The sequence below is a fragment of the Anser brachyrhynchus genome (assembly GCF_964034855.1).
Source record: "Anser brachyrhynchus genome assembly, chromosome: 4".
Lineage (NCBI taxonomy): Eukaryota > Metazoa > Chordata > Aves > Anseriformes > Anatidae > Anser > Anser brachyrhynchus.
In genome coordinates, this window is record NC_137698.1 from 18,572,563 (window position 1) to 18,586,332 (window position 13,770).

The 13,770-nt window shown below is 33.3% G+C and overlaps 1 protein-coding gene across 6 annotated transcripts in view; it reads left to right on the forward strand.

Moving 5' to 3' along the window:
- Positions 1-13,770, forward strand: part of MICU3 (mitochondrial calcium uptake family member 3) — a 49,637-nt gene that overhangs the window by 15,327 nt on the left and 20,540 nt on the right. For 4 of the 6 annotated variants that reach the window (XM_080589563.1, XM_080589560.1, XM_080589564.1 and 1 more), the window contains exons 3-7: positions 32-63; positions 915-993; positions 4,606-4,653; positions 6,068-6,150; positions 9,844-9,915. In XM_080589563.1, the coding sequence (XP_080445689.1) occupies positions 32-63; positions 915-993; positions 4,606-4,653; positions 6,068-6,150; positions 9,844-9,915 (314 nt within the window). Of the gene's footprint in view, positions 1-31; positions 64-914; positions 994-4,605; positions 4,654-6,067; positions 6,151-9,843; positions 9,916-11,227; positions 11,267-13,770 lie in introns of all 6 variants that reach the window. The other 2 variants (XM_080589559.1, XM_080589561.1) reach the window with 1 other exon arrangement.

The following is a 13,770-nucleotide window of genomic DNA, read 5'->3' on the forward strand; positions in this document are numbered from 1 at the left end:
GGTATATTCATAACTTTGTTTTCTGTTGCAGGTGCTAAAAAGTGGCGATCCCTTTCAAAGCAGGTGGGTAATAGTTCCTGGGCTGGAATAATTCCTATAACCATATGTTTTGCTACAACTGCCTTTTTTCATGATGTAAACTTGTAGTTGCAGAAGAAAGCTTTTCATCCTTATAAAAAAAAATGCATAAATTTTAATTTCTTCTTTTTTGTCACTTCAGACTGATTTGAATACAGAATCTCAAACATACTTGAGCAGCTGTGCCTGTTACGTTACATTTACTGACTTTCTCGAACCTCTGTCAGTTCCTTCCTCAGCCTGTATCTGAGTTTCTTTAGTGGCTAAGTGTAACAGCTGCCTGAAATACTCATGCCACTCTACCTTTTGTGATGTTGAAGTACCTCTCACATTTTAGTTTTTTTATATTTGTACAACTGCAAGAAGGCTGTTTCAGTGTCCGTGTATTGAGAGCAAAGTACATTTGTATTCATGGGTGAAGTTTGCTTTAGTTTAGGTTGAGTATTTTAAAAGAACAATTTCCTAGAGCTTGTATCAAAACCTCACTGAAATCCAGGGGGGACTCATCCTTGGCTTCAGTGAACATGTGCAATGGTGAGTAATTTCAGCAACAATATGTTATATGTAACTCTCCAATTCTGCAAGCACTTAGTATTCATGCAGATTATTTCTTGGATGAGCAATTCTTGTATTAATCATGTATGCAAAATTTATGTATGTGTTTGAGTAATTACAAAGTCATTGTGATAAACTGAAGTTAAATTAAGTGGTAGATTTGCATGGAGTTCCTTTCTTGTCTTTCATGTTGATTTCCTAGCATTTACTCATAATCAGAGAACATCTTCATTTAAATATCTAAATATATTCTTCAGTATTTTTCAAATCTTATTTTTTAGGAATTGAATCAGATCCTTATGGAGACGCCACCAGTTTGGAAAGGATCATCCAAACTTTTCCGTAATCTTAATGAGAAAGGTGAGGGATAAGAACTCATTTTCCTGAACCAAATTGTCATATATATTAATTTATTGTGGCTGAAGTAATGTCGTACTTAAATCTTTCAGAAAATGTAATCAAGTTTAAAAAAAAATAAATTTGTTGCTTTCTACATTTTAAAGAATACAGAAGTTCCCTTTAGTCTCTGCACTGTTTTAATTGTGACATCTTCCAGCTAATATTCTTAAGTGAACTGGTAATTTAGTATATGTTAAACTGATGTTTCACTGTTTCACGTTCAGTTTCTTCCAATGAAAACTCATTTGTAGAACTGTTGTCAGTTCGGACAACAGAACTTATATGGAATGTTCTAAAAAAGATGCAAAATGTCTTTACTTTTTTTTAATTGGTACAGTGATGTGATTATATAGACAGTGATGGTCCCTGATATAATTGAATAAATGTTTTCTTCACAACAGAAAGAGTTTCAGAAATTCTGTTTTATCCCTTTAAAGCGAGCAGACCAAGCTATTTTTGAGCCTTTACAACTTTATTGGTAAAGGAAGAGCCATGGTCCAGGTCTTTTTTTTTTTTTTCCCTCTTTAATATTCTGTATCACTTACAAAAAAAAAATGAAAAAAAGAATCTGCTAGCTTGTGTACCAAAATGCAAAAGCTACTTATGGTAAATAACCCCCATATTCTTTTGCTTATATTCAGAATAGTAAAGGACTGATGGAACTTTAAAAATATTTCTGAAAGCAGCCACAAGTAGTTGCTATAAAATAAAGACACTTTTTGGATCTTTAAAATAATCATGCTAACAACAAAACTCAAATCAAATGTGTGCACTTATTTTATGAGTCTAATTCAACTACAGCTTAAATTTATTAAACAAGTAAGTAAACCACTATTTTTAGAGGAGGGTCCCAAGCTCAAATCTCTAGCGTGTTCTAGAGATTTGAATCTCTTGAATCTTGAATTGTAAACTGCACTTAGATTTTTTTGCCCTGAGTCTGCAGTCAGTACTTCAGGGAGAAGCAGAAACTGGCACATTTTTGCATTGTATTTCCTTGCTCTTGGCTGACAGTTGTATAGTCAGAACATCTGACTATTCACCTTCAGAATCTGTTAAATCAGTACGTTATCAGTTTATAAAAATGTATTTAGATATTGCTTACTAAGTCTGTAATAAGATGTCTCCAAAACAGACAGTCTTGATTCAACAATATTTTACTCCAGTCTTCTGTTAGTGAAATTCTACAGAATCTAATAGAAGTTAAGAGGACTCAAAACTGGTGTAATAAACTGGTAACACTGGTAATAAACTTCAGCACTTTCATAGCTTTTCGGTACACTTTACAAAACAAGTGAGTTCTGCTATCACGTTTTATAGATAATATAAGAATAGATGATGGGAAAGGGAATAGAAATGAATGGGAATAGAATTCAAGTCTCCTTCATTCTCATTTAGTATATGATATGAACACTTCAAGATTATTTTACTCATATTCTTTAAAACATGCACATTTTAGTATGAAGCAAGTACCAAAGTCAATATATTTTGCCATAGATAAACTACACAGGTTTATGCCAGCCAGCTTTAGGTCTTAGTTTTTTGTGTTTTACCCTCAAGTGACCTCCACCTCTTCTTTCTGATCTTGGTATAAGCTTTTCTTTCAATTCAGTTGAAAGTACAGAGCCTCTCTCCCATAACACTCAGAGCAATCAACCAGAACTATCTGTCTACAGCTACAATATAGCAGCACAAACAAAAGGAGAGAATGCTTTCAAGGCCTTTTATATTGCTGTCTTCATACCTGTGGTGGACTGTTTGACAATTGCACTTCCTTCCTCCGTTCTACAACAAAGAAGGTGTCATCAAACAAACAAAAATTCATTTTTTACATTTATTGACGGGCTATTAAAGAATGTTTTACATCACCGAATGAGAACCTTTGAGGTATCTGATTTCTTGATAGCTGCTTGTCCAAACAGACTCAAGTAGGCATTTGTCAAAGAACTTCTGCAAGGTGCTGTGTAAATTCAAGCCACACATTGATTCACATCTTTGTGTTACTGGAGAATGCAGCTGAAGAAGTATCTAAGTTGATTTTTACAACTGTTCTTAAAAGCAGGGAATCTTCACCGCAAAGCTGGAAAAATGACAAAGTCTTCATGAATATTATTTCAGGACAGAACTAATATGGAACTTTTTGTGCTATAAGTATTAATTGAAAATGTTGAAGTTTCTTAGTTTGGCAGCACTGGAAGTGCTGATGTTAAATCTGTTCAATAATTGTGAAATCTATATGGATAATATAGTGTTTAAGTTTGAATTATATAGGTGTTTCAGTGAAAAAAGTTCAGATGACTATTTACATAGTTCATTATATCTTCTAAAGTCTAACTCAACTGAATATATTTAAGCATCTGAAGGTGTGACTGGGTTTTTTAAAATTGCTTACGAACTTCACTTGGACTGAAATAAAGGAGACAGTAACTTTTGAAAGTCGCAGCAGTTAGACATCTCTGCTATCAGGCATCTAATACTTTTTTGTTCTTGTTTTGTTAAGCTTTTGAAATAGTCTAATATTGTGGACTGACTTAAGATTTTGGGTTTTATAAAACAGAATCAATTGGTTAGAAATCAGGAACGAGTTTTGGTAGCTCAGCCTTGAAGACTGTTAGAGCTAAAGGCTTTTGGTAGAGTTGCAGGTTACTATTGCCAGTTCTTAGTGCACTGCAGGATGTTCTTTTTCACTTGCACTATATGCATTCTGCAAGGTTATCTTTTTACCCAAGAAATGAAGAAGTGGAAGTACAGCTTAGGGTACCAGACATACCGTTTGGATATTGACTTCAGCACTAACTTTAATTTTGCCTTTTTTATTTCTGAAGAGGAAAGGAAATGCCATTTCATACTGTGATTGCCTTTTGATATCTAACAAAAGATGAAAAGCTTGGATGTATTCCTTACGGGTATTTTGGATGTGGAAGATGACAGTACAGGTTCCATTAATAGGCTTTGAAAATATTTAACAAACTCTACACGTTCATTTAATAAGAGTTGTAATATAAAATTCAGGTGATTATTATGAAAGTGTGCATATAAAGACAACTCGAAAGCCCAAACTACTTTCATAAGTAATGCAAGGCCAAGTTTTCAGTTAATATAGGACATGCACTTAGAAAGCATATATTAAAGTCAAGAACTGTTTTCAAACAGTATGCATCAGGAGGAAGCACTAATAAAGTTCTCAGAGTAAATGTTCTCCTGTTAAAAGAGTGTTGTCATGTATTATTGGTGAGATTTTCAGAGAGCTAAATAGCTTCTAAAAATCTAACCAGCTTCTGTTTAATGAGCTATTCTCCACTGTCTAGTTTGCCTTATTTAATGTATCTATCTCCTAAAATACTCTACAGAAAAAAAATAAAAATAAAAATAAACAAAAACAAACCACCATAGATCCATATTTTAGTCAAATGAATCAATGACTAGCTTGAATATGGTCACATGCAAACAAATGGGAATACACATGCATATGTATGAAAATGTTCTGTCTTGTACATAGATTTAATATGTTCAAGTTTAAGATTTGAATCCAAAGTAAAACTAATTTTGCATATTTTTTTCTGTTTTTGTTTTCAGGTGTGATATCTTACACAGAATATTTATTTCTCTTATGTATTTTAACAAGTAAGTATTTGGGGGAAAGAAAAAAAATGCTTCCTTTCAAATTCTTAAGTTTCGAATGTATTGCTACACATTGGGATGTTTTTTGTCCTCTCCTGCATATCCCAATATCGAAAAAAAAATGTATCAAGCATCTTTATATTCATTTGAACCTGTCTTGTCCTACAGAATCCTGTGTTATGTTTTAAGTGATTTATTCTCTAGAAACATCTTTTACTGGGTATTAAGAAAGCTGAGGCACTTCAGCTAAAACCCAGTAAAGATCTTAAACTTGCTTTGTTCTTTGAAATTTGTATACAGTTTCTAATTGAATGTACTGAATTCAGTAGTCATAAAGGACATTGAATATAGGGAGAAGAATATATGTCATATACATTATTACTGTTTTGTTTTACCTCTTAGTGCGTAAAAGACAGCATCAGTGGAATAGTGATATCAGTAACGTTTCATTTTCTGTCAAACTGAAGTAAATATTTATGTAAGAAAACACTAACAAAATTGAATACTTATTCTTCTACCACCTGTGAAAACAAAGTAGAAGAACTTATAGCTAGAGTAAACTAAGCCTGATGCTGACTGATATTTTAAGATCTGCTTTTTGGGAAGGATCAAAGTGTTTTGTCTTTCCTTTGTATACAATTAAAACATTTATATTGGATTCATTAGATTTTTATTCAGATATGATTTGGATACTTTCTGTGAAACAGACAGAGCGGGAACTTTAGCCCAAACCTGTACAATCCTTAAGTGCTATATCAGTGGATATCCTTCCATCATCTCTTTATCTGGACTGACCTCTGGCCATAATTCGCCCATATTGCAAGGCAGTGAATTATCACCGTAATGTTGCCCAAAGACTTCACTTACAGTTGCCTTCAAAGTCAACGTGTTTCTGAACTGATGTAAAACTCTAACCTGATCTCAAATTTCAATGACTGTAAGCACGTAAACAAGAAAATTCTGCCTCTTTCAACATGTCATTCATTTTGACCAGGAGTTGCATCCTGTACTTTTTTTTGCAAAGCTTTTTAAAGTGTCTTGAGAACACTGTTTTCATAAACTTATTTCCTACAATTTTATTAAATAAAATGGACTCTAATTATGAACTAACACTCTTTTAACTGCTGAACCAACCTCTAACGAAATGTATTTTTCTTGAATATTTCATGTTCTATTTCTACTGTATATTTCCCTAATCTATGCATTTGTGAGCATACCTTATGTTTTCATAATACAGACAATACTGTTATATTGATGTTCTGATTTGCATTTACTATGTTCACAAATATACTAATCTAAATTAGCTAAGGATATGGCTTTTATAAAAGACATAATTTCTTAATAATAAGAAAATAATTTCTTAGAATTTTGTTTTTTTTCTGAGCAAATGAAGAAATGATTGGGTTTTTTTTGGCAGAGCCGCATGCAGGTTTTAGAATTGCTTTCAACATGTTTGATACTGATGGCAATGAGATGGTGGACAAAAAGGAATTCTTAGTGGTACGTATATTTTCAGTCCTTCAATGTTCTTATGTAATCTTGAAATTCACTTTCTGTCCAGATTGAGACTTAAGATGATGTCAGCAATCATGAGAACATGAGGCATTCTCCACTGACTGGAGTGGTTTATTTACCTTATTTAATGTAAACAGTAAATGTAATGTAAATAGTAGTTTCTTATTACAGTGCATATGTATATTGTATGTAATGGTTTTTGAAGCTTAATTCCAGTTTTTATTCTGGATCTTTATAATTGCTACTACATTCACAGATAATTAAGACTGTTGAAGTAATATTGCTATATCAGTGATCAGTAGAATTATTTAATTAAAAACACAATTAAAATCAAAGGCACCCTAACTTCCTGTGTTCTGTTTCTGAATTATTTCCAACTCAAGCTATAAGGCTCAATCCAAATAACCTATGCTAACCTAAAGAAAATGGAAACTTCACAGAAACTATCCTCAACACACTGCACTTACTTCAGTTCTCTTTTTCAAGGAGGTGATGCACAGCCAGTGAGTGAGATCTGAAGAGGACTTGTTTTCTGTTGGCCTAGCTCCATCAGAACAGGTCTCTTGTTTTGGAAGCTGCTGCCACATGCATATTTTGGCATGCTGAACATTTTTTCTATTATAATATTAAATATACATTTCCTTCCATTTGCTGATTCCAAAAACCATCTCCTCCAGGAAAAAAAAAGCTCCAAACATTAAAGTAATTTGCTGGGAGACGGGAAGGTTGTCTTTCATGACTATCCAGACCAGCTAGTGGAATAGACTGTTAAAATAATGAAAGAAGGTCATGCATTACAAGAGCTAGGATGGGAGAGAAAATTGTAGCAGGAAGCATTGCCTTTCAGAAACTTATGGTAAAAATAGGATCACATACATAAAGGAGGGAAAAAAGTGCAACACTTAGGGATGGATATTACATCTTTCTTTATAAGCGTGCTTTTATAGTCCTCTTCACATCTTGCTTTTTATTTCTTCTCTGTCATGGTCACCGATAGCCGTTAAAAATTCCTCTTTACTCTTTTCCTGTTACCGGACTTAGTGGATAGAAGAAATTAGACTTTTCAAACATTAGATACACTATATACACATATAGATACACATATAGATGATCCTAACTCTGCTGGATTAGTATCAGTAACCCTTCAAAAAAATTAGGTCAAAACCCATACATCAGAATGTTAGATCTGAAGTAAGAAAAACTAAAATACGTAGGAAGGTAGATAAATGGTGTCTGTGTAAATAAAAGTAAATATGAGAATAAAAGTTTATTCAGTGATACCAGAGTTATTCTCTGATAGACACAGCTGCAGACTATGTATCTGACATCCGTACTCACTTTGCATGGGTGTGGATCATCTCCTCTGTGCTTGGAAGCAGGAAACTGTAAACGTAGACGTTTGAACTACATCCAACGTTTGCAAAATACTTCTTCATTGATTATGGAGAGCTAATTGGAAGTAAAGTTAATACTTTTCAGATTTACAAAAAACCCTCTTTCTAGAGAACGGTGTAGGGATCGCGTGTTACGATTCTCAAAGAAAAAGAGTACATGTAGTAAAGAGTTGCAAAATACTTAGTTTTTCTGATAACAGCTTTGGTGGTTTTGTAAACTAATTCATCATGTGTTTGTGCTTTTCCCTCTGGTTATATCATAAGGGTGAGGTCAGAGAACAGAAGGATTGTGTTCCCTTGTTACAGGAGATCTCGGTTTTGCTCCTTTCAACAATCTCATTATCCTGTTCCGAACAATGTTCCTATGAAAGTACTCCCAGATCCTCTCACATTCACTTTTCTACTCACTGGTATCCTATAGCACTCTTTCTGAACAAAAGATCCATTTCCAGAAGTTTAGCAAGCGCTTTAATGGTGAATGCAACAGAATCCTACCCTCTTTGCTTCAGTGGAAGGGGAAATACATCCAAAGATGCACTGCCTTTTTTCCCCTAGATTTTTTTCTTTTTTAGGGGGAGGTATGTGTGTGTTCAATTACTGCCACTCTTCTCTCTTACTTGATGGCTTGTCACTTCAGTTTTCACAAAGTATTTTCTTTCTACTTCTATCTCTTCATTTACCTTTCTCCTTTCCACAGTTGTGGGTTGCAAGCTGTTTAATACTCTAGGCCATCAAGCTAAATGTCCTCTCATCACTCTTTCCTTGTCAGCATAGGTTACAGTAGTTTGTGCCTGTGAATTTACAAAAATATTTGAAAAGATATAACTAGATCTGTAAATTAATCCTGTACTTAAAAGTAGGTACAGTGACACACAATACTCTGGTCTGTATTTGCTCTATAGACAGTTCCAGAAGACAGTAGTTCATTTTGGAAATTTATAAAATGTTATTTACAAAGGCATTTGCTGTTTGATCTCTAACACTGCATTCATTTATTTTATTGCTATCATACCACAGCAGCAGAGTTTGCTGATCCCATTGTCTTTCATTCTCTGAAATATGTTATTCTGATTAAATTTGGAAGATTTTCTTGCAAAGTATATCACACACACTTTATCAGTATCGGGTTTTTACCAGACTTCTGGTAGGTAAAATCCAGTCTTTGAAACCACTGTTTGTATACCATGATGTTTGGTTCTAAAAATACCATATTCTGGATAGGACAAATTTGTCAGCTACAGTGTGTTTTTTTTTTTTTTTGGCCCATTTTGAATTAACACATACTACAAGGGGCAGTATAATATTTTCAGATGCGATTTTTGAAAAGCTGAAGTTCACTGGTAGATGGCATCACAGTAACAGCATCGTAATACTGCTCTGTCTGCTGTGAAGAATAATGTCATTTTTCTTTTTCTAATGGTTTGGGAATATTGTAAGTATTGCAATAATAAAATTATTTAAAGTATATTGATACTTACAAAGAAATAGAACTGCAGACCATTTCATAATATGAAGACATTGCAATTTCTAAAAATAAATGTGTAAGAATCTCTGTATGTTTTAAATGTGGTTTTTGAAGTTGTCTCAGAAGTCATGTCTAAAGCTCTTAACATAAAGAAATTTGGGAAGGAGGTGTTTTACAAGACTCAAAAGTATTCTTTGAACATACTTGAAAAAACAAAGGTACTTCATAAATTACTCTTGAGTAGTAGTTTGTTGCTGCTTAAAGGGAATGTTTCGCCCCCACCAGGTGTTTCCACCCCATGCTTGTGCCAGCAGGAATAAGAACTGATCTAGCTAACTAACATGAAAAAAAACTGATCCAGCTGACTGCATAGCTATACAACTAAACTAAATAGTACCTGACAACAAAGGATGTGCTTAGAGGAGTTGGAAAAGACTGGAAACTCCCACTTGTTGTAAGCCAGTACAGACCTAGGCTGGCTAAAACATAAAGCTAAATAGGATGTTCTGAGTATTGTGCACCCAAACAGAGTTATTAGCTTTATTTTGTGGGAAAACTAATAAAGAAATTTTTCCTTTCTGTGTTATGCTTAAGGTGACAGAAGATTCACGAAGGCATGAATATAAACAAACAAACAAAAAAACACTGTCATTGGAACATTGATATTTTACTGAAGAACTAATGAACTAATATAAACAAAAAACATAATTGGAACCGAAGAACTATGTTTTAATAGTGCATGCAGTGTTACGGTGAATTATTGTTATGCATGTGAAATGGCCCAAAAGCAAAATAAGAACAAAATGATTTGTTTTGTAGCTACAAGAGATTTTCAGGAAAAAAAATGAGAAGAGAGAAAGAAAGGGAGATGAAGAAAAACGTGCAATGCTGGTAAGTAAAATTGGAATAGTTGCAGCTGGTAGTCCGTTTATTTTCTTTAATGCAGGTCAAAATTGTACAAGATTGTGTGTGTATGTGTATCGCATTCGCTAATGACTTTCAATTTGTTTTGAAGCAATAAATTTTTATCGTTAAAAGAATATGTATAATTTTAAGTGTATACAAAGAAAAACAGTTACTGCAGTTATTGGAAAAAATACTTAAGTGGTTTATAGAAAAGAAAAATTAGTATTTAAATGTTGTATTATATGCCACAACAGTAGCATTGATTCCACTTGGAATCTTTAAGAAAACTGAATAGTAATGAGGCAGTGCCATTCAGTCACTTAAAAGTGAGGCATCTCAGTAGCAAAACCAAACTATACTCCTGCTCTTATAGCTTACAAAAAATGTTAAATGCAGACATACTTGTTATTAATGTAGCAGTTTTAATATAGCTGATGAAATTTGATAAGCGAACAGATTTTATATATATATATATTTATTAAATACTGCTTATGACTAGCACAAAACATCTTCAGTTGTTTATATTATATGAATAGATTTTTTTGGAACATTAAATTCTTAATTTAATGTCAAATTTGCATTTATTACATGCATGAGAAAGGTAAGTCAGAAATAGACTAGCGTGGTTTGTCTGGAGGATGGCAGCAGTACCAGGAATTATTTTACTGGTGGACAGGTAAAAATCAGGTACAAGTGTCTGTCAAGCCCATGGCAGAATAAATGTGTTCTTTTGTGATTTGCACATATTTATGGAAAGAATTCTTCATTATAAGAAACATTTTGACATATCTGTGAAGTTTGTCATGGTGCCCAGTATCCTTTTCAGACCGTTGATTCAGGATCTCAGGTTTTTGTCCCTGAAACTGTATAAAGTTTGAATTCCAAGAATTAATACTTTATATGCTCAGATAAGGTTTAAAAAGGGATCTTTTCTTCCCACCCAGAGAAGAACTAGCGTTATTAGTTTTTCAAAACTGTAGGTCGATTGTTGAATCTCTCACACACTGTTTATTCTGAACAAGGCAACTTGCACCCAGAAGAAGAGGTTTTCAGAAAAGATTACAAAATGGAACTTTCCTCCTGACATTAATCTCTTCAACTTCGTATTTCTCTAAAGAAAATTTAATGAATGAAAATAAAGCAAACCATTTTCTATTCACTGTCACCTTAAAATAAAACTAAATCTAATGTTATATAAAATAAATCTTAACCTATTCTGTTGTCTTTATTTTTTTTTCCTTCTTTTGTCTTCATTCTGACGTGATACTTGACTTGGCCCGTTTTTGCTGTCTGTCAGCGTCTTCAACTTTATGGATATCATACCTCTACTAACAGTGTATGTACTCTAAATATTTTTCATTTATGCAGTCTTCACCAGCAAGGTGAAATAATATGCGATAAAAATATTTACTATATTTATATTTTTCATCAAATCAATTACTTCTGCTAATCAGTAAAAATGTGATGGTTGCTTACTTCCATGAAAAGTTGCATGCGCTCATTGCAAGCATTCAGAAACAGACCAGACTACCAGAATGAAAGGTTGTTCTCACTGTTTATATAAAATGAAGGAATTAGTATTTTTTTAGAAGGACAAAATAGATCTTAAAAAATTGTAGAGCCATCTTGTTAATTAACCTAGGTACATTAAGCCTGAGTCTGTCTTGCCTCCTTGTGTATAATGTGATGTAATAGCAAAAGTTATATGAAACCTTCACCTTCGTCATCTGCCCCCTACTATGCTGTCAAAAAAAAAAAAAAGAGGAAAAAAAAGGAAAAAAAAAGGAGAGCCTTTGTGCTTCACATACAGAACAAACAAGAACTTTTAGTGATGAACTAGAAAAGGATCTTACAGAAAAAAAAAACTTCATTATGTAGGTGACTGTAAACTTACTTTTGATCATTTTAGAAGAGTAAGAGATGAAACTGGCAAGAGAGAAAAAGAATGTTCAGGTTTTTTGAATGTATTCACCAGAATTGTAGTGGCCTTTTCAGTTTTTCCCTTAATGTCCTGGGGAGTAGAAGATACTTGAGACCAAGGAAGTACAGCCCTAAAATGTCTGAGATAGTGCAAAAGTACTGTGTTGGGCCCTTTTCTTCACCTTATCCTTAACAACACTTGTAATTTTCTGAGAAGTGTCAAGGTCTATAAGCCATAAGGTGCATGCCATGCAGCTTTAAGTGGTTTAAATATTTTTGTATTTTCATTTCTGTAGGTTAATTCTTTTAAGTCACGATCTGGTGCATACTGCAATTGTGTGTTAAGACTAGCTCAGCATGTATTGCATGAGTGCTTTTACTAGCCAAATGCAAACTGAAATGTAGTAATTGTCATAAGATGCATGTAAGGAAAATAAAATCTGCATGCCCTAAAGTACTAATTCTGTTAGCTAAAGTAAGAGAATAAATTCAGTGAGTACTTAAGATAGATATATTACAGAATTGTATGCATAAAAGAATGAGGTGTTCTAACACATGGCCTAGTAAATATCAAAGGGATATAAATAAATGTTAGAGGGAAACTGATGCCATAAGGACCAAATCCTGTACGCGCTGAAGTAAAACAATTTCTTTAAATTTAGAAATTTAGGACTAAACGGAGTTTTGAGAATGTATGAGAATAATGTGAATATGAACAGCATATGGACTGTTACTCTACCATAAGAGAAAGATAAAACCAGATTTTTTCAAAAAGGAAATAAAAGTGTAGTATATATTAAATAAGGCTATAATTCCTAGTAACTTGTCACGTTTCTTTGATGACAATTCACAGGAGCTGAATTGAATTGGATAGAGGAGAAAGTACATAACAGAAGCTCTAGAAGCAGTAGACAAGTTAAAATATTTTAGATTATTTAGTACCTTCCAGCAAGTATTTTGCAATGTTCTGCAGCCAACACCGTATATTAAATATCTTTATGTATTTTTATTGGTTCTCTTTTTATCAAATTACATATTGACTTAGTGCTGAAATATTGCTTTGGTAGTATTAAGAGCATTATTCATAAAAAATGCGAATTACAGATATCATAGATTCATTTATTTATATATGTGAAATACAGCTGAGGCAAATTAATACATGACAGTCCCATGTGCGCTGAGCCTCACTGCACTGATAAGAGCTCTTAGATAATACCTTCACTCATGTAATGGCATCACTGGTGGAAATATTACAAGTGTATTGAAGACCTGTTACCTGAGAAGCTATTGTACTGACGAACATTAAGGGAAAAGAGAAGGTTGGAAATCATATTATATTTCAGCTATCTAAAGAGTTTTGTATATTAGTATTTCTGGTTTTTGTCATAATGTGAAATACACAGACACAGTAACCCTTCAACTTGTTGAAGGTGAACTATTAATACAAACAGTATTCTTCGTGATAATGGTGTGTGTTACACATTGCACAGCATTCCGATCAGTGTAAATTGTCTAATAGAACAATACGTGCTGATACAAAGAAAAAAAAAATCATATTTAGAAGATTAAACTCATTCTGTGTTTTTGACTTGCATGCCCATATGGACATGAGTAGGGAGTCCTGAAAATGGGAGACCTACTTAAGATTAATTGGAGGAAGGAGGAAAATTCATGTAGTTACAATAACCCTAACCAAATTCAGATTAGCCTTCTGCTGTCTTCATCAGGATTGTGTCCCCTAGATTCTTTGGGGGAGGGAAAAAAAACAAAAACGTATTACATAGATCTTTCAAGACTAATTGCAAGATAAAGGAATGCTTATAAAAAGGGAGGATTTTTCAGGCGACCAAAAATAATGCAGATTATTTCAGAGCAAAAAGGTAAGCATATTTTCCTTGGAGAAATTAAACACCCTATTTT